Source organism: Zophobas morio, unplaced genomic scaffold, assembly GCF_036711695.1.
Source record: "Zophobas morio isolate AGI-343-1 ecotype UQ-CSIRO unplaced genomic scaffold, CSIRO_AGI_Zmor_V1 ptg000002l, whole genome shotgun sequence".
Classification (NCBI taxonomy): domain Eukaryota; kingdom Metazoa; phylum Arthropoda; class Insecta; order Coleoptera; family Tenebrionidae; genus Zophobas; species Zophobas morio.
In genome coordinates, this window is record NW_026972107.1 from 15,081,701 (window position 1) to 15,104,101 (window position 22,401).

The 22,401-nt window shown below is 33.4% G+C and overlaps 1 protein-coding gene across 2 annotated transcripts; it reads right to left on the bottom strand.

The window, feature by feature from the left end:
* Nucleotides 1-1,605: 1,605 nt before the first annotated feature.
* LOC135128646 (U8-agatoxin-Ao1a-like) lies at nt 1,606-22,038 on the bottom strand. 2 transcript variants are annotated; one of them, XM_064055615.1, is made up of 3 exons: nt 21,846-22,038; nt 6,260-6,329; nt 1,606-2,602 (listed from the first exon to the last, which is right to left on the bottom strand). In XM_064055615.1, exons 1-3 carry the CDS (start codon nt 21,937-21,939, stop codon nt 2,440-2,442), a joined length of 327 nt encoding a protein of 108 aa, XP_063911685.1. In that variant the 5' UTR covers nt 21,940-22,038; the 3' UTR covers nt 1,606-2,439. The 2 variants fall into 2 exon arrangements, with proteins under 2 accessions (XP_063911685.1, XP_063911694.1); XM_064055624.1 differs by having other exon boundaries at nt 1,606-2,575; nt 21,846-22,036.
* Nucleotides 22,039-22,401: the final 363 nt, after the last annotated feature.

Sequence of the window (22,401 nt, forward strand, 5' to 3'; positions counted from 1 at the left end):
TAATAATAATCCAGTAGTCTATGATCTCTTGCAGTGATTTTAGCACCTACACATCGAAAAGATGAACTATTTTTAGGAAGCGATTTTAATGTCGTCTTTGTATTGATTTAAACATTGTGTCAGACTTGAATAGGATTTTATATAAAATCTCTCTAGGATTAAGTTTCTTTTTATGCTGTTTGTTTTTATTTTAGTTCAATGGATTCGAGAATAATTTTTCTCCACGTTTCGTGATCCCTGAAGTACGAAAAATGGCTGTCATATTTCCGTTTGTCTGGCGTTTGTTGTCTGTCTGTCTGTCTGTCTGTCTGTCTGTTGTTGTCTCAGTCGATTGTTGTCAAATTTTAGATGAATATTATGTAGATGGTAAAACGCTAATTAAATTTTGTTTAACCATCTCTGCCAACAATTTAATGACATCACATCAAAATTTTGCGTAGTAAATACTATTTAAATTTTATAAATTAATTAATTACACTGTGACCAATGACGCACATATGTTAGGGATTAATTAATTAAAAACATTAACAACATCTTACTCATCAATACTTATGTATGTATCAATAACCACAGAATACCACCACAAGCAAGAAAATATTTCAAGGTGACATTCACCTGACAATTATAGTTTGTTTATATTTTTTAAAACGCTAGGCTTTGAGTTGTTTGTGGTTGTTTTTGACGGCTGTTAATATGAATAAACTATAAACATTAATATAAAATTAAATGTATTTCAACGTTATCATAGATATGAAAAATATTTTGCAATATTAATTTCATCTGCATAGTTACAAGAAATTGTCAAGTTATTTTTAATTGCATGCGATTTACTCACTTTCCTGTCAGTTTTGTGCATTGGTTTTTCTATGGCTACAAAATTTGACGATTTTTTCTTATTTCTGAGTATGTTGTAAAACTGACAAATAAATAAATAATTATTGAACAAGAAAGTAACCATTTATTGATAAGAATGCTTCAAACCATGATAAAATATATTAGAAGCATATTATTAAGTAGCCGCCCATGTTTACTCAGTTGTTTTCATTTCATTATACCTTCACGTTGAATATTCATAGAAAACCTTAATATCAGCACGCAAATCTTTTGTATTAATTTCAAACAAGTATAATGTGTTAATCGAAGGATTTTGTGGATTTTAATTAAAACTCCTGAGTTTAGAATATCTTAAAATGTTCAAAAATTGAATTTGAATAAATGATGTTAAGCAAATCCTAATTAATAAAAATTCTGAATTTAAAATCAAAGTAAAATTAATTCATAACTGAATCATTTCTCTGCATTCACTGAAAAAACTAATTCTTTCTATACCACTTTCGTTTACTTTTTCTACTACTCGAGCATTCACTTCAAACCATAACCAATTTCTCCCATTAGCTTGATGTCCTATAATTTTTTTGTGCTTTTATAATTTGAAAACTGGTTTTGGTTTTCTAGATTTTATTTCAGTTTAGTATGATTTGCAACTGACCAGATTTTCCTGTGTTGAAAATATGACCAAATGTCATTGTGAAAAATTATTCAGTTGAAAACGGAAATGCTGGAATATATGTCAACAAGGATAGGAGATTGGCAATAAAAGTAGTGTTTTAGGCCAATTGATATATTTAGTATTGACAGAATCATTTGAATGTTGTACCCTTTCACATAGAAACATATTTATATAGGATTCAAATCACTAACAACAATGTTAGATGGCGCTAAATCTGTGGTTATATCACTAGCACCACAGATGTCGCCGTAATAATGACATTACATCTATACATACATACATAATTACAATATAGTATTATATTATAGAAATACTTAAGATAATCTCAGACATGCATTCCCATTAAGGGTGTGGCTGGAAAAACCTTTAATGGGAGAGCAGCTGATTTGAAATCCAGCATAAACTACGAAACGTTTGTCGTTGACAGACATACGTATCCCCTTTCAGAGAAGTGCATGTTGTGTTTCGATAATTTGTGCTGAACTTCGTAGACTTTTTCGCACACAGAAAATCTTTCTTCTATTCGTAAAATGTCGTTGTCAAAAGATGTCGATGACAACGTTACCAAATCGAAAGTGAATAAAAAGAAGCCCAAAACTATGTAACGCTGTATACGAAAAGTATCAAAAATAACTGGAATTCGTTTATTTTTTTATTGTTTTAATTATTATCAACTTCGCAAAATAATCCTAGGGTTTAATCGATGTCTAAAAGTAATGAACGAAACCAAGAGGAACGTAAACCATACATATTCATATCCTTAAAACGCGCCAGTTGTCGATTTTTAGAAAAATTTCAAAACGGCGCCGCCAGACCTCTGCAGTTAATACAAAAATCAGTTCTTTCCAGAGGTAACGAAAGAAAAATAACCTATCCAGCGATCACCGTTTGAAATTTTTTTGAGTTTTTTGAGTTGATCTCGTCAGTGTTTAGCCCCACTTTTGGAACAGTCCCATTCGTTGACATCTGCAGTTGGATCCCCACAGATTGCATCTACACGAACTGTTGTAACAGCAATCGTTCGGTCGATGATCGCAGTTTCCGCCTCTTCGTACACAGGCTCGTCTGAAAAGGTAAATTAAGGAAGAACGTCTGGAAGGAAATTAGAAATCGCTTACAACCACATCAAACAGTTACATTTTCTACTCTAACATGTAACAACGACCTCTACAGGCTGCACACTGCTCTAAAACAAAGACTTAAAATCTGCACATATTTTATTTTTCGTTCAAGTTAAAAAAGCCAGTTCCCGGAGTTACTCGTTAATTATACGTGCAGATTTTAAAATACACTACTGCGTTTGAATGTAGTACTCGTGATGTGGTTACAAAGATTTTTCTAATTTTGTTCTATCAGCGAACTATGTTCAATGCAAATTAAAAAAAATTTGTCAAAGCAGAAACAGGTACATGCATCTATATTATTTGTTCTTTGTCATATACATTTTATGACCAATTTAGTATGCTGCAGGGATCAATTTTGGGGCCGCTTAGTTTTGTGCTATACATTAATGACATCACTGGTATTTTTTGTATAAAATTACGTGATGTGCTTACGTCGTTATAAGCAAATGGAACGTCATTTCATTTATACAAAGGTTAATAGAATGGCACATTCAATCTAGTTAATGTAGTACTGAAAAAAATAAATGTCTTTGTGATCTTGGATACTTTTTAAATAGTCATTCGTAAATCAAACCGAAACCATTTTAGCTTATATCTAGTAATATCTAGTACACATTTGTTGTACGGAGCTCCAAATAATTTCATAATGTGTCCACAATCGATATTATTTACTTCGCTTTCCTTCGTAGTAAACTGAAGTAGGCGTCTGTTATCTGATCCTAGTGTTTATTGTTCTAGAACAGAAAGATCGAAAAATGCTTTTTGAAGTTTGTTACTGCTAATGACGGTTCGTACTTTCTTGAAATTCTGTTCATAGTCTAGATTTGGAATTCGATGTCTGACGTTTTTTCGGATACTAAAATGTAAAGTCTTGCGAATAATCAGTGTCATTCCTTCGCTACTGCGTTTATTTCAAAGATATCCGAAGACCCTGAGGAACTGATCGCTTTAATGTAGTTGTTGGATCTAGTTACATCTTTCATTTCTCTTATTTAAATAAAGGAGGTGGTTGAATCAGTATTTGGAATATTTGATGTCCATTCCTTTACTTTGATCAACAGTTCAATTCCAATTTCAGTATGTCATGTGTCAGATGAACGTTAAAATTGGGTTTTAGCATAACGTAATCCTGTATATTACGAAGCAATCATCGGAACCAAACTTGGCTTCACTTTATTACTTCGAAGTAGCCTAAACCCCAAACTTCCGAACGGTAAAATAATCCATTAAGAAATATTGAAAGTTTAAGTGGGGTTTCGGGGGGTAGATTTATAAAGTAGGTGATTTAATTTGACTGACATTTGTCTTCTTGTATTTGGAAACAATATTCCTAGATAAACAAAATCCTCCCAAGGTCTACAGTCTCAAGTAAATAATGAATTCACATTTGATATTTTCCTTTGAAAACAACATTTTTTATTTTGAATCTGTTTCGGATTGTCGGTAAACATATATTAAAAAAAACTAAACCTTAAGCATTTCCGTGTTAATTCTTCGTCACTTTAATTTTAAATCTAGCACGTTCATGTAAAGACTTAAAATATTTTTTTTTAGAAGAAATCTGAGTCGTGCAAACTTTTACACAGTATTTCATGGTTAATCACATTAAAGCTCGTTTAAAATCAACGAAAGCTGAAAAGAGTTTGCCAGGTTTATCTCGCAGATGTAGCTAAATGAGAGATCGTAGAGGATAAACGTTATCAGTATAAAATGGATTTGGGACTCCGCTAAAATAAAATACACACCAGCCTATTCACACAGTTGTTCCCCAAAGAAAAAAGCAAACAATTTGAATCACATTTAGCAGGATCTTATGTATAGTAAGGAAAAATAGAGACTTATTAGAAAAGTCAAAATTTATTGTTGTTACTGTACTTATTTAACATTTTCTGTCTGAATTTTGCAGCTTTGTTCTTTGTATTACTCGGCGATATAATCAGTTCCAGTGTAAAGTGAAATTAAAGGGTTTTGCGAAACCTCCAGTCTCTTAATTAACTTCAGTTTCATTTGCGTGACCACACAAAATCAATGATGCTATTTTCTCGTAGAAACTGTCACTGTTCGAGATAATCTTTAGCAGATCTACCATTGGACAAACCAAAACCACTGGTGTGCATTAAACTCAATAAGTTTAAAAGCTTCAGCATTAGCAGTTAGTTCATTAAAGCCGGCTCTGTTTTTGAGCCCACTCGTCCCACATGGATCATCTATACAACATTTCCCGCCCCCACTACTTGGATACACAAAGGGTTTTTTGGGGAATCACAAAAGACTGCAAAAAAAAATGTTCAAAAATGAAAGCCGCCTCATTTAATTTGATTATGTTTGTTAACACTGAATAACATTCATGTTTTATCATATTTTACATCGTGAATGTCAAAGCACAACTGTGTGTTATTAGAAAGATGGAGAATTAGCAGGTTGAAAGATAGGGGAAATGTTGGAAATATTAGACAAATAATGGAGCACACCCCTACAATCTACAATATCCATAGGAGATTTAGTGCACCAAATGGAAATATCGTACGGAAATACTATACTTTGTAAATTTAGTACATCATTTTGATTACACTTGATGTTAAACATTTCAGCTTCAGTAAACTAAAGCTAAATAGTAAATTAAAGGTAAATAGTAAATTGAGTAATGCTGAAAAATTATAGCTTTGACCTATGACATATGTACATACATGTAATATAATCAATTAATCAGCAACATGAATAAAATCGTAATTTGAACTTAATTATGTACCCTTGAACGTGGGTGTTATAATTGAACATTCATAATAATTTAACATTTTGGGCCTATGTTCTTATAAAGCAGACGTTTATTCAATATTGAACATTCGTTATTATAAGTTCAAATATACTTAACAGAAAAAAATATTATTTAATATTAACTGTATTTTAATTGCTTAATAATGCCGCTTTATCTTGCTTGGAGTTTACTCTTTTAATAATGAAGTGATTCGGTTAAGACCAGAAATAAGCACCTTATTAATGTGTTTCCTGGCTTGATTTAATAAGTTGTTTTATACTCAGTACAGTTATAATCTGTTGTAATTCTAATTTTTGTTAATAGTGTATCAAACCAAGAATCCACTGAAACTTTAAGCGCTAAAAATTTATAAAAAATAATATTCATTTAAGAATGAAAAGTACATGTAATCCTTACTTTAAACGAGCCCGTTATTTTAAATCATAATAATTTTAAACATAGGACGAATAAGCTCACATAATCCTCGCCGCTCTAAAAATGCTCTACCTTGTTCCTTCAAGATAAATTTGTAACAAAACGTGGAGCTGCTGTCACAAAACCCTCCATTAAAAGGCTCATCTAGCTACCCCCATTAAACCACATTTCCGTCATTGTTGCATTTAAGAGTACCTAATTAAAAACTCCCTAGCTGACAAGGTTAATTAAATTCAGAAAGCTCCTGTATTGTACGTTAAAACACCAATTAAATCAGTACCCGGCATTTTCTTCACCATAAAGTATGTAACAGAATTAAACAGACTTCATGAAGTTTAATTACCGAGTTGTAAATGAAAAGTCAAAGGACAAGAAACGAATTTATGAAGCTGTCTAAGACAAAACAAGCATTTTACAGGTGGTAATTACACTCACTTCTGAGCCGATTGTAACAGACGATCGATGGCATTTTCTGTGTAGTCGTCGTCTGAAGGTAGCCCCTCATCTGAAACAAAATTCCAATGTAAGCAATTTCAAACTTAAACGATTTCGACGCGATTAGGAAACACTAACAATTTTAAGCAGCAACAACATTGTGCTTTGGTGGCTCAAACAATGTTTTTCCTGCCAATACAAATAATAATTTATATTTGCCCGCAAGCCGTAAGGGTACTATTATCCTACGATACACAAAGACAAACTTCTTAAAATGCTGTTTCAAGTCGGATGGAATCAATAACAACGTTATCTACATTCCGCATCGCCACACAGACGAAAGACCAAACAGAACGACGCGGCTTCCAAAGCATGTTTGTACACTTTTATATTAAAAAAGTCGTAATTGTTTTATGGAAGAACGTTCGAATGCGCAATTATGGTAATATGGGGACAAACTCTGACGAAATGAGCGCCGTACCCACATTAACGTAGGCAAATTTTGCATTATACGGATGGAAAATTAAGTTTTTTAATAGTGGAGTTTCACAACTCTGTCTTTTATGCTCCGCGAGGAAGCTTCAAGCTTGTTAAATTACTATTCAGACAAACTTTTCTCATTAATTTTTGTTTTTCGATTTAATGTTCGCCCAAATAGAGTGCGGGTGGTTAACGTCTTGACGGGGCTTTTGTCTGTTGCGCCGTACTTGGCTTTGACACGAGCAGAACTCATAGATTAAAAATTTAATTGGGTAATAATTGAACCTCGATTTTCATTCAGTCTGTGAACTAACTGAAAAGTACTTGAAATGTCAACCACATATTCGTTTGCACCAGCGTTACAAAGAACAGCTTTTATTTAATAACGATGTCCGTTGTTCTTTTAAAGACACAAATTAATTATTTCTTTTGTTAATTCACGTGTATTTGCTGAAATTGAATTGTTTGTTGGACGTTTAATAAAAGGATGTTTCTGTCGTCTGGAATTTTTTTTTGTTTCGGTCGATTTACGTCACAACCTGTGTCACAGACATGCTAATTAATGTCACTAAAGTCGTGTTCATGTCTACATAAACCTTATAAGTTTACTTAATTAAATCTATTGTTTATTTGCTAAATTTTCTCTGGTATAAAGTTTATCAGGAATGTCTAATGCATCTCTTTTTTAGTTGTTTATAACATTGAATATAATATATCCGGTGATTTTTAAATTTTTGCTCTAGTTGGACATGACGCTTACGTCAGCCGTTTCATTTACACTGCTGATGTAAGCGTTATGGTCAACTAGAGCAGAAACGTAAAAAATCACACGGGATAAATGTAGGTATATTTAAATACAAATGGCTCAATTTTATAGAAACACTTTTCGAATTCAGTACCACATTTTAGGTGAAAATAGGAAGGGTATGATTAAACAATGTTGTTCTTTAATTAAAAATAAAAGGGTAGTTAACTTTTTACCAAAGAGTTATTTTAAAACAAAAGAGAAACGCTCTTATTAGGCAAACCGTATATTACACACGATCACATTTGGGTAACATTAAATTTGTTGCTCTCTTTGCTCTATTTTATACGAAACGCTTATTATTTTAATCGCCTAAATTTCAATAATTTAAAATTACTGTAATTAATTATATCTGCTCTAAGATTCTGATTTATACGAGATTAGACTTTAATCTTCAATTAATCGTGGTGCAAAGTGTCGGGTGCAAAATATTCTACGCAGTGAAAAAGCTTTTTGAATATGTAAATATCGGGCGAGCAACATAAATTATACTCCAGCCATTTTTGGAACTCAAACCGTATGTCTTCTTTGAAATGACATGTTTAACTACGTCTAAAGCTACGTCCTGGAGAAGTTTTTAATTTTAATTGACGAACTGTGAACCTAATACCAGGTGATTAATTAAAAAAATATATATAAAATTTTAAGAAATTCACTTTGTTTTGATGAACTCACAATTTCACAAGATAAGCTGAATATGGGTTGCCTGCAGCTGAACTTAGAAAGCTAGGTTGTATTATGTCAACAAGAATTAAACCCTCGTTGAATTTAAAATTATTTATTTATGATTAGTACCTACCTAATTTAACTGAATCAACAATAACTACTGGAAGTGTTGGATCCCAGTTTCTACACATAAATTGACTTTTAGACTCATGCATGGCTTTTGGATCTTCAGTTGTATCTACTGATTGTTTAAAAATAGTGTTTTTCAAAGTCGACAACAAGAAATAATCTACAGGTGTCAAATTAGGTAATCGAGGTGGCCATTTTCTTATGATCTTTGGATAACAATTTCCGTAAGATGAAAATTTTGCTTGTGTGCTTCTGTTTTGGTTCACTTTGGAATATAGATATACCGGGTGTCAGTACGTTATGTACGGGGGTTTCGGAAGTCACAAAAAAATAATAAAAAAATTCTTTATGAAGTAGATTACAAAAAAACCTAATATAAAATAACCAAGAAAATTTCAAGAAATCCTTTCTTAAACGATGCCTCCAGTATAAAATAAACATTCTCTACAAATTTCAACTTCCTAGCATTAGCGGTTTGGGCTGGACGTTAATAGGTTAGTCGCGACATTGCCTTTTATAAAGGGTGTTTCGAAATAATTTTCATCTAGTTAGCTTTGAAATCGCTTCAACTCCTATCTTTCCCTTGATGAAAATTTGCAGCCATAGGCGACTAGATGAAAATAATTTTGAAACACGTTGTATATAGATAAACAAAAACAAAACTAATTAAAGAAAAATCCTTTAAAGTATAACCAACTAAACACTAGAGAAGATATTCAAAATTCCTGCCTTGTGCATACAAATAAGTGAGCTCGTAATGTTTCCAATCACTTTTTGTAAAACTTAGTCATCACTATTTGCTAAGATAAAACTGATGTCGGCAATGACATACCCCCCAAGAAAAGGGAGGGTGGGTGGGCGGGGCTAGCACCTGCTAAGAAAAAACTGATTTTGGCAAATAACATACCCTCTAAGAAAAGGGAGAGTGGGTGGGCGGGACTAGCACCTGCTAAGAAAATACTGATTTTGGCAAATGACATACCCTCTAAGAAAAGAGAGGGGCGGGGCTAATATCTGCTAAAATAAGGCTGATTTTGGCAAATGAGATTTCCCTAAGAAAATAGGAGGCGGGTGGGCGGGGCTAGTACCTGCTAAAATAAGAATGATTTTGGCAAATGATATACTCTATAAGAAAAGAAAGGGTGGTGGGCGCGGCTAGTACCTGCTAAGATAAAATTGATTTTTGTAAATAACATATCCTCAAAGAAATTAAAGGGTGGGTGGGTGGAGCTAGCACCTGCTAAGATAAGACTGATATTGGCCAATGACTCTCTAAGAAAATGAAGTGTGAGTGGACGAAGCTGGTACTTACTAAGATAAAACTGATTTTGCCAAATGACGTACCCTCTAGAAAATTAAGGATAGAGGGTATATCATTTGGTAAAATCACTCTTGCCTTGGCAAGTATTGGCCCCACCCACCCACCCTTTATTTTCTTCGGGGGTATGCCACTTGGCAGTATCAGTTTTATCTTAGCTAGTACTAGACTCGCCCACCCGCTCTTTATTTTCTTAGACAGTAGGTCATTTGCTAAAACCAATATTATTTTGGCACGTATTAGCATGTTAAAATTTTCCAAAAACATCCATCGGCTCCCAAATTAATACAGCATGGATATCCAAGAGGCTCCCGAAAAAAGAAACACTGCGGCACTCAGGACTTTTTGAAATTCATAAAAAATAAAACACCAACAGCTCGAAAAAATTTTTCAAGTTCATCCAGCAACAAAACACCAGATTCCTTTAAATTTTTCCGAAAATAAAACACCAGGCGATCTGAAATTACTACGAAAATTTTAACACAGAACACAGGGTTTGGAAAACTGTAACGATTTTTGATACGTCAAACATATTTAACTGCTCACTTCGCTTTATATCAGGCAAACATTGTAGTCAAATAGAATTTTATCAAATTATTACAAAAACAACACAACCACATCTTTGTACATTCTAACTTTGATTGTAGTTATGGGCGAGAGAAATATTAGCTAAAAGTTTTATTACTAGTTATTGTGATAATGCATGTGTTGTTCAGTTGTTAAACGTAGCAAAATAACCAATTTTAAAATCATCGTAACTCCACCAAAATGTGAAAAAGATTTGTTTTACTATTTTGCCCAGACTAACCAGTTGATTGTTAAGAGCGTAGCGGAGAGTTAAGCCGCCATTTTGCAGACACCCGGTATACTTAAAAGGGACTAATTTTTGTCGAAAACTGGAAAAGAATTTGCGAAGAAAATGAAAACAAAGCACAATTTACCTACTCTGTTAAACCGCGAGATTATAGGCAACCCACCACGACACAAGTTGCATGTGTCAAGTGACGACCTACGTAATTTGGCAACATAAGAGGCACCCAAAACTAGACCACAAATCAAAAATGTCAAACTGTATTTGATAAAAGCACCAGATGAGTTTTATTTTCCTTTAGTTTTAATTTAGCGTTAATTATATCAGACTTCTGACAACCCTTGTTTCTATTATCTAGCTGTGAATAAATAAAACCCCTTCTTTATTGAAAGCTGATTAAGGAGCTAATAGTAGGACTAGATCTATAAAAATTCCACCATGAACACAAACAATAATAACTTTCATCGATTTTCAATAAGCGAAAATCAGTAAACCACAGCATTCTAATAATTTAATACTCAATTCCCTATTTAACCGCAAGTTACTGCTTGCTGTTACAAGCGCTAAACTCAGCATTAACTTCTCATTTTTGTCCATAGAAATTAACTGAATCTGACCCAAAACGGACTCAGGTCCAAAAAGCAATCGAGGTTAAAAAAATAGCAACAAAATTATTACCACCATGATACGAATTTTTACTACTACAAGTATGAAAAGAACTTAAAAAAATAACTAGAACAATAAAATCGAACATAGAAACTGTACCGAGACCGCGATCCTCGAAATGTAAAATAAATAAAATCGTCTAGCACAGATCTAGTCCTTGTAGCCAATATTTGTATAAAATGAACAGTTGTAGAGTTTCATATGAGAAACTCGTTGACTAAAACGGCACGGATCCTTTGCCTTTTCCCCCTGACGTCAAAGACTTTTTCTTCCACAACTTGTAGAGCTGCGATAATTATTTTCCATCAAGGGTACTACGTGTAGGCAGACCTTTCACTAAGAGGTAATTTAAGCATAGCCGTAAAGAATTACACAAGCACGCCGACAAATTGTTAAAGCTGAAACTTCCTTCAAAGGAGTCTCCAAGGATCGTTCAAAGTTGTCGGTCATTGAAAGTTATATTTCATAAAACGGAAATTAAATAACCTACAGAAAATCAATAACTTTATAAAAGAATCGCTTTTTAATTAAACCTCTCACGCTTTCATCTTCTGCTATTTAAAAATTCCAATAAAGGTACAATAAATTAACACCTACAAACTTGGGGGATTCAAGTGCACACCTATAGAAATTCCACCGGAGGTAATTTGTGGCCACATTTATCGAGAACTGCTTGAATTCCCCAAATTTCGTCTGGAATTTTGTGGCAATATATTGTAAATTACACGAACGATACAACAAGCACGGCGGTATTATTATTTTATTTACTTGGTTAAATTCACAGGAATCGAATTTTCTCGTATCAGTGATAAATGGGACAAAGTATGTTTGCTCAGCAAGATACAAGAGAAATTTTCTGTCGCCAGTTCTCGATCACGTTCGATGTAATCTTGTTACTGCTGATTATTTTATTTTCTATTTATTCTTGTCCAACCAGTTGCCTTCAGCAGTCGTGTTGAATTCGCAATGATTTCCACTAATAAAACTAGGGGGGGGATGTGGACACTGCATTTCAATGACTGATTGAAAAGTGTGCACTAAGATTTAACTACGTTCTGGTGTTCTGTCGACAATCTAATAAAACTATCAATAAAGTTTGAGATGAGTTCACGCAAAATATAATACGAGTAGGGTAACTGGAGATGCGGTTTAGCATTGCTTCTGGTGATGGCAACGATAAACCTGAATCAAATGTAGTTGAGAATACATTTATTGCAAAGACCTTCCTATCTCGATAAAAATGCTTTCTCCGACTTTGCAGATGTCATGTTTGAGCATTTTACTTTATTGAGTAATCAGATCGTCGGTTTGCAACATCAAAAAGCTTTGTTGCATGATGAAATTTGTGCAGTTACTGGAAAAATTCGTCATAAAATATCCCTTTGTAGGAATTTTTACTGAAAAATTTATACTCGCTGCTGTGTATTTTTAAATGTGTAGGTAAATCGTCCCGAAAACCAACTTATAATAAAAAATATTCGATGTTTTAACAATGAGAGGTAATAATTTTCTCTTGATTTCGATACCTAATGAATGAAAAGATTTATCAAAAAATCTTGTGGGGTAGCAGCAAGATGAGTCGAGGAGAAATTCACAAGTACATAAATTTTTTTGACTTCGGGGGGGATATAGAAAGAGATATGTCAAACTCGCAAGGTAAAAAAAAACTACAACGGGAACATCAGATTTTACACATATTTGTCCTTTTAAGGATCCGCAATAAAATGAATACATCTCAAGAGGGATTTGTCAGCAATCGATTTACCACATCGAATTTTATGTATTTCTTCAATTTGTTTCAGACAGCTTTAAGCTAGGTTTTAAATAAAGCAACGTATATGGAATTTTCCAAAACCTTTAATAAATTGAACCATAATATGTGGTCGAAAGTCCGTTCCGCTTTGACTTGGCAGCGCACTAAACCCCTAAGGGTACGTGTCTACTGGAGAGCAACTCTCACGAGAGTTCTGGTTTTGATTTTATACCATACTTAGTCTTAAGTTGTCATTTCAAATTTCAGAGGTCTATTATTGCAATTAATTAAGTTATTACCAAAAAAATATACGTAAAACAGACTTATCGGAGATCATTGTCGTACTATGAAACGTGTTCGTATTGTGAGAGTCGCTCACAAACTCGGAGAAACCAGGTAGAAACCCTGGGCAAGCGATACGCTTACCCAGTTGAGGGCAGGCCCGAGCATGGCCTTACGGGCTGATCTTGGAATCATTTTTGGCAAGCGCCCTCTCAAATGGACACGTACCTTAAGCAATGCATTTTATATGGGAGAATTCGCGGCGGTGTTGTCAATTATTCAAAAACATACCGATTTCTCAAGAAGTTGATACATGAATTAGCATAAATTTTTGGTCATGTCGTTTTTATTCTTGTTAAAATTTGATATTTTTCTTGAATTTTCATAATTTTAAAATTGTGTTTTTTGGTTTTTTCATATTTCAAAAACTATTCAAAATTTTGTCTTAGTTTTTTAACTGTAATATAACCAAATACTAGTGATTCTAACAGTGTAACTTTTATTGTGTTCAATTTCTATCAAAAAAAATTTTTTTTGTTATTTGCACAAAGGGTAGATATATTGAAATTTTTAACATGCGAGGTTTTTTTTTATTATCGAAGATTTTAAAGTCAATCAGTGGCAAAGTTGTGGAGTATTGCTTTTTTTGTGCTGTGACAAGAATTAACCATGTTGATGACATTATCACTTTTATTGGCCAAATTAAAAACGAATCACCCCATTTTCTCGAAAATGTGAATGAAGAATACACACGTCTTTATATATGAATTATAATATTCATAACAGTTTGTTCGATTGTGGTTTAATTAGGCCTGTTTTGAGAAGACAAACTCATTCAAATCAAACTAATTTCTACGTGACATTTTTTCGATGTATAAATATAAATAAACACTTGAACTTCAGCTGCTATTAGCGAGTGCTGAAGGACAAGCGATGTTATTTATGCCTCCGATATTTACTTTGCAGCGGTTATCACAACACGAAAATCGTAAAATCAAATTTTATAATTTTTTGTAAAGAGCTGGATTTATCGGATTGTACTTATAGTTTTCGACCAATTGTTCATTGATCAAATTAAGAACCTCATTTTCTAGATAATGTGAGAATACCCACGTCTTTATTTCAAAACATTTTGTTCCATTGTGGCTTAATTAATACTTTTAGTCTTCTGTTTTGAGGAGACAACTCATTCAAATTAAACAAATTTCTACGTGACATTCTTTTGATGTATAAACATAGACAATCGAAGTTAAGCATGTACATTGATAATAATACAGTCTTTTCAGTTGGTTATTTGCTTCAAATACATTTCATATTGTCTGTATATCTGCGGACAAGAAAATGCTTTTGAGGTTTTAGTGTTTTATTTTTTATGATTTTGAAAAAGTCTCCAGTGCCGCAGTGTTTTTGTTTTTTTAATTCGGGAGACTCTTGTGTATCCATGGTGTATTATTTTGGGAGCCCACGGAGATTTTTTTTGTAAATTATTTAAAAGAATTTTGTTTTTGGAAAATTCTAACCTGGGCTGTTTTTGAGTTAATTTTGGGACCCCGTTTTTTTTTTTGGAAAATTTAAAACAGTCTCGATGTTCTAGGTATTCCTGTTTGGAAATACTCTCTTTTCTTAGAGCGATCTTATTAGCTAAAATCTTATCTTAGCAGGTAGCGGGTGGGCAGGGCTAGTGTTTGCTAAGATAAGGCTAATATTGCCAAATAACATAGCTTCTAATAAAATAGAGGGTGGGCGGGTGGGGCTAGTACTTGCCAAAATAATACGGATTTTGGCAAATGACTTATTCTCTAAGAAAATAAAGCGCGGGTGGGCGAGGCTGCTACTTGATAATGACATACCCTCGAAGAAAATAAAGGGTGGGTAGGGCCTATACTTGCCAAATGATATACCTTCTACCCTTCATCAGTATTATCTTCCCTTCATTTTTTCTTAGAAAGTAGGTTATTTGCCAATATTAGTCTTATCTTAGCAGGGCCTAGCCCCGCCCACCCACTCTCTTTTTTTTAGAGTATATGTCATTTGCAAAAATCAGTTTTATCGCAGGTACTAACCCTGCCCACCCGCCCTCTATTTTCTTAGAGGGATCTCATTTGCCATAATCAGTCTTTCTTAGCAGGTACTAACCACGCCCACTCACCTTCTCTTTTCTTAGAGGGTATATCATTTGCCAAAATCAATCTTATCTTGACACCTACTAGCCCCGCCCACCCACCCTATCTTTTTTTAGAGGGTATGTCTTTGCTAAAATCAGAAATTTGAACATCTTTTGTTGTGTTTAGTTAGTTATGTTTTAATGGATTTTTTTTGTTGGTTTTGTTTTTGTTTATAATTTATAAATGTCCCATTAATTTTTTTTAGAGGATATGGCATTTGTGAAAATTGGTCTTAACTATTTTAGCAGTTACTAGCCCCACCCACCCACCCTGTCTTTTTTTAGAGGCTATGCCATTTGCCAAAATCAGTCTTATCTTAGTAGCTATCAGCCCCGCCCACCCACCCTCTCTTTCCTTGTGGGGTATTTCATTTGGAAATGCTGATGATTAACTTTTACAAAAGATGATCAAAATTTGGCAACATTACGAGTTTACTGATATCCACAAGGCAGGAATTTTGAACATCTTTAGTCTTTAGTTGGTTATGCTTTAATGGATTTTTCTTTTGTTGTTTTTTTTTTGTTTATAATTTATAAATATAATTTATGTCTTATTAAATGTTTTCTGGTTTATTTATTAATGAAAAATAACATCTTGTTTTATTAATAATAATTATTGCACAACGATTAATGACAACTGGTTGTTATGGTTATTGTCCTAAAAAAATAAAAAGTGTATTTGAGCCACCATTGTTACTAAAAAAATCAGAAAGTAAGCCGGAGATTCGCTCATTAGGTGCGTGCAGTGTTGCCAATACAAAACGTCCTGAAAAGTTAATCCGTCATTTTCCAGACACCCGGTATAAAGGTTAACAGAAAACACAAAATTTTCTATTTTTCAAAAAACCGCAATTTGTAGGATTGTACTTCAAGAGCGAGGGAAGTACTGTCGAAGTAACTTTGGAACAATTTTTTAAAAATAGTTTCAATATATTAAGTACTACTTCGTCGCACATCTTTTAGAAACTTTCACTTTCACTAACAAAAAAAACCTCTTTAACTGAAAATTTGGAAACACACTTCGTGTAAGTAACAAAAAAGCTTTTTTTTTAATTTAAAGACATGAATGCAATCACAATACAGTTTCATTGTTAGAATCAGTACTGTTTATGGGTACTACCGTTAAAAAACTAGGGCAGAATTTAATGTTCATTTTAAAATATTGTTACGAAATAAACCCATACGTCGCCCGGGTACGACGCCTATGACTCAGTGTCAATGACAGCGACCGAGCGGCGAATCGCTAGAGAAAAGCCTGGAAGCGGAAGTCGCGAACGGCTGTCCGGAAAGATCGAGTATGGGTTTAAACAGAGGCCACCTTCGGGAACGAGTATTATTATTATTCAGTTGATTCAGTCAGCAAGAAGTCCAGTGAACGAATTCAGTAGCGCCGGAATTATTTTCTACATAGTCGCTGCGTAATCAGTCCTGTAAATTCGAGTTATTAAGAAATAAATTGTTGAGTTTTACCCACGCCAATTTTAATTACACGTTCAACGTAACAATATGTTGTTATGAATGCAGAAAAATGAAATTTTAAAAATGTTCAAAACAAAATCGACGTACAATGAAATTATGATAAATAAAAATCACATTTTAACGGCACAGCTCAAGAGTCGGTACGTGAATTTGGAAAATCTCTTATCACTCCATTAGTTAAAATGCGATTTTTTCGTTTTTTAATTTCGTTGTTAGTTGATTTTTTTTCTGAATTTTTCGTATCTCTAAATTTAGAATTTACTTCAAGTTTTGTCATAGATTTTTAGCGGTAATAACAGTACTGATTCTAGCAATGTAACTGTGATTGTATTCGAGCCTTTATATTTGTTTAAAAAAATCTTTCGTTACCTACGCATTTCAAAATTTTAATTAAACGTTATTACTAGAAATTTCGAAATTGATATGCGGTAAAGTAATAGTTAATACACTGAAATAATTTTCGAATAATGAAGATAATAATAATTAATAACAAATTTTTTCTTCCAATTAAGTATGTTTGAAAGCAATTCGTAAGTATTTCAACCAAAATTTATTATTATGAGTGAAACAAATTTCACTGTGTCAAACACCTATACGTACACAACAAAAAATAATAGTTCGATCGACTGGAGTGCGACAGGGTTCAGTTCTCGGGTCTCTCTCATTGATTATGTAGGTATATGGTTGACATTTACAAGTTTTCGGGAAAATTTCTATAGCTGAGAATTATTTGTTATTATTAACAAAATGACCCTAATTATTGCTTTCATTCCAGCAACTCGACTTCGCTTCTTATAAATTTAGTGGATTCGTAAATAAAAACCTACTAAGACAAAATACTGAACACAACGCTAATTATGTTTAACGGATAATACCCTGAATAGGTATATTAAACTAAAGCTAACACGAAGTGCTTAACGTCAACAATCTCCCTTTAACCGAAAGTAAACCAAAAACCACGCTACACTTAACGATAAAAATAACCGATTTTGCCTTTTTGACCGCATTTTCAATCCCCTTTTAAAATTAATTACGAAGTACAAAGAAGCGCACCCATGTTTTAAAGTAAACTTGTTTCTGAAAGCAATAAAGCTTCATTAAAAAATTAAACGAAGTTTAGTAGTTACAGCGAACCACGATTAATACCTTCCTCGTATAATTTTTACGGAAAATGTAACAGTTGAGCGTAATTTATGTCCGAGATTATTTATACAACGCTCGTACACAACTGTGTCTTTTATTTCTCGAGTTGACAACTTGGTTACATAACAACGATATTTGTATTATTCTATTGACACGAGATAACGAGCTACATATCCTCTTCACATTTGTCACCAGCTTAATTAAATTTATGAAAACGTCGGTTAATTTTCATGTGCGGATTAATTAATGCAAGTTGTAGCAATTCGAAGTACAATAGCGATGAGGGGAATTCTGAGTATGCAGCCGGGTGATAAACAGCGAGGGTGGGTACGAACTATTACAATAAGGGCCTTTTTGTTGCCACGATTTCAGCCACAATCTATTTATAGCTGCTTTAGTGAACTACTACATGACGATAAATAATAAATAAAACCATAAAATTGAAATATGCTTTTTATGATTTTCCCATCATTAAAGTAGTTTTATGGGCGAAGGGCGATAATAAAAATAATTGTCTAGCATGAATAGGGCTTTTATGGTTAGGTAGTTAAGATTTTTCACATAACGACATTACCGCAGCTCGAAAATTCGTCATTCAATATACACCGAAAGCTTTTTCGATAAAATGACCAAACCGATTTACACATAGAATGTGGGAGTAGCGGCATAAATTTTAAATTGAAAAACACGTGTTTGCTTTTTTATTTATCTCTTAGACTTACTAGCTGAATCCGGAGTGAAGACTCCTCGGTAAATTATTAACTTATATTATTCAAATTCACTCCATCTTACGATAAAAATGTATGATGAAAGTTCCTTTCAAAATGAGGATGGAATATTTTATGAATAAATTTTAAAATTCGGATTTTACCATACACAAACAAGACCAGATCATTATGCACTTAATTTTCCTTTGAAACTTAATATTATTTCAACAACAAACAGTTCTTATGTTGCAATATTGGCTTCTTGAATTTCATAACATTTCAGTGTTGTCAGTTTTCAAGATTTCTTAATATTAAAGTTGGCAAGTATAAAAGTTTCAGCAACTCCACCACACTACGATTCTTATTCATGAGAACTTTAAAGTTTTATTTTTCTTTCAAAAAAAGTGGACGCGTGGAAGTTTTAATAACTAAGCTTAGAAAAACGAGTACGACCCCCAATATTAACTTGAATAAGTTAAAAAAAAAATCATTTACATAGTAATACGTCGAAGCAGAGCCACTACTTTGAAATTTCAATCTCCTGTGCCTTAACATAAATTTCAATAAAAATGATACTGGAATAATGTATGCATTAGTAAAGTTTATAACTTTCCACATAAGTATGTAGAGTGTTATTTATGGGCTACCGCTACACTAAATAATTTCACATGTACCCAACCCATGTCAGTGTTCCGAAATTTGTTGCTATCTTTGACTTGCCATGATCCCCTGTATGGCCATTGCGACGACATTGTTAAGGAAACTTCGCAAATGTGAACTCGGACGACCATTCTCAGGAGAAATGACGAGAGATATGAAAACTTTTGAATAAGGCAACCCAAATAAAGCATTATCTGTCCCGGAAAACATAATAAGGTCTCGCCTGCATGCAACAGGTTCACAAACCTAAAAAAATATTCTTACAAACGAATGAGTTGTGTGCCAAGAAATGTTTTTTTTTTTGCAAAAATTAGTTTTTAATAATATTGTGAAACATTGCTTTTGTAATATTATCGTACATAAATAAGAGTTTCTTTTGCACCCAACAGTGAAATCTGGAACGATGTCGTCAAAGAATAACGTCTGTGGTTTATTACGTCAGCCAGATTAATTTTACTTTATGTACGGAAAAATTGGATCGCTTTGTTGTTTAACGTTTGTTTATTATTTTAACTTTCCGGGGTACAGTTTTAGCTTGCTTGGGTTTATTATATTGATAATATACGATGTCGTCGCAACGTAATCTTTGCTACAAATAATCGTGTGGTGTACCATATGTGGTCTCAACACACAGACGATTTTTCATATTTTTTTTTAGGTTCAACGGCTACCCGACGACTTAAAATGTGCAAGAAAAACTTATAAAAGCTTTCGTTTTATGGAGGAAAACGGATACAGACATAGAGTAAAGCAACGTTGCTTATACAGGATCTGTTTTAAAACTTCCCGTTCTAACAATTTTGTGTATACAGATAATGGGCTGAAATTCGCATAGCATATATCAAATTGTATTATTATTAAATGGAGCGAGTTAAAGGAAGTGAATTTAAAATAAAAAACAATTTAAAGAAATGTTGTAAACTGACAATTACTCGATGAGAAAGTAAGCAGTGTCCACTAAGTTCAATAATTATTATTTACTGCTGTATTTTTATTGGAATTTGTGGAAACTTTTGCCGCTTACCCTGTAGTAAATTTCTTGGGCGTATTGAGAAAAAAACAACCCATTTCCTCGAAAGTACTGACATCAATTTTATGGTGTCACCAGACAAACTTTTATTTTGTAGATTCTCTGTCGTTAAATTTATTATTTTTTACAGGAGTTGTATTCAAGTGATTTCATCCAATTTTAAGACTTACCTTCTTTCTGACTGGTTTATTTATAAAGATAAACTGCTTACTGTAAAATTTTTTACTCAACCGTTGTCGTGCTTTTTAACGAATGACTTTTTTGAAAAATATTTAAAACTGAAATCAAATTAACGTTTGTGTTTGCCGGGAATCAAAAGCCCTCATAACGCGTCACCGAATATAAAATTAGTTAAAACAAACAAAACTTGTACAATGGAACAGAAATTCATAAAATCATTGATGGCTTTTCTCTGTTTCTGTGATAAAAATAGTGCTCGCTCTAGATATAATCTGCATTCGACTGATATTATTATTATTATTATTATTCATATAGAGATTTCTCCATAATTGCGACCTATTTTCAAGGATCAACTCTAATTTATTACCTAGAAAACATGTTATTAAAATCAACCATTAGCGAGTTATCCCCACTATATCAAATTTTTCAAATCAGACTATCTATCTCTCCACTTGAAAGCTTTCTGGGTCAGTAATGGTAAGATATTTTGTAAATTTAGTTTTATTGTTGTTACTTTTATTAAAAAAATTAGCCTCTATTGCAAGGATATCTGCCCCAGCAATTTTCACTGAAACACCTGTATTGTTATTTTCAGGCACTGAATTTCGTATTTCAGCTGCTGATCCAGATTAGTTTAAATTTATCGATGTCAATTGCGCCGGACTCGGAAAAAGAGTGTTATCAATATTTGCAGCGCTGCGCGTTAATTTATTCAATTTTTGTTTCAAAATAGTATACTTTTTCTGGTCTTTGGAGAGCATTAAAAATATTTCATAATAACCACAATAAAATAATAACATTTACAAAAGTTTCAACATACTTACCAATTTTCTGTTGATTGTAGCTTAAAAATATCTTTAATGAAATTAACAATTTAAACTATTATTTATAGCAAACTTGTAAGAATTGAAAAGAACAAAATATCACGAATTAAATTTTTAGCAACCCGGCGCCTCCACCAAAACATGTGTCACAGCTGGAGCTACTTCATCAGTCCTGGCATTATTTCTTGACAAGAACGGAAATTAACTTCCCTCGAGTTTTCTAACAAACTTCTGAAAATGTTACGTGAAACAGCAAATAACAAACTAAATAAACTAACCTCGTAATGATTTTCTTGTTTCTTTATAAAGTGCAGATGTACGTTTAAATGATTATTATTTTCATTCATAAATTATAATAAGTAAACACCGTTTCAAATTACGCAAAACAACATAAACGTGTAAACAATCTCAACGAAAACATTGCGGGTATCCCCCTTTCGCTCGAAACTTTTCCGCTCAAGCATTTACAAAGAAATTTTTCAAACTCACCGTCCTCTAAATAAGGTCCTGCGGAGGTCCCCGGAAGTAATTCCGCGAGAACCAACACGACGCAGGAAGCTAATACCAACCAAGTGTACTTCATGATACGTGAAATAATTCGAACGAAAACCAAACTAAAGACGCTGTGCAGTGTCACAGGTGGATTTTCGCCGATGAATGGGCGTCCTCGACGTCGTGGCGCGGTTATACTGCAGGACAACGCCTCCCCTCCGTAGGGCATGCGTTCCTTTCGCGCGCCCACGACGCGATTCGGACCTTGTTGCATCCGTCATTCACTAAGTGTCTGACATGTGTCGATAATTACTTTTTGCCATTGCCGCTGAAATTACTTAGTCAATTTGCTTGGCGTAATGCAGACATGATGAAAGCACCGACTTGGCATAGTTTAACTACCGAACTTTGATGTGAGCGTAATTGCTTCGGATAAGTGGGAGTTAGTACCTGCTTATTGCTCTTGGAAATTGGCTGTTGCTGCAAGAAATTGAGGATTCCAGTGGCGCATTTAGTGGGGGAAGGTCTTCCCCTAGCATTGTTCGTATTTTGC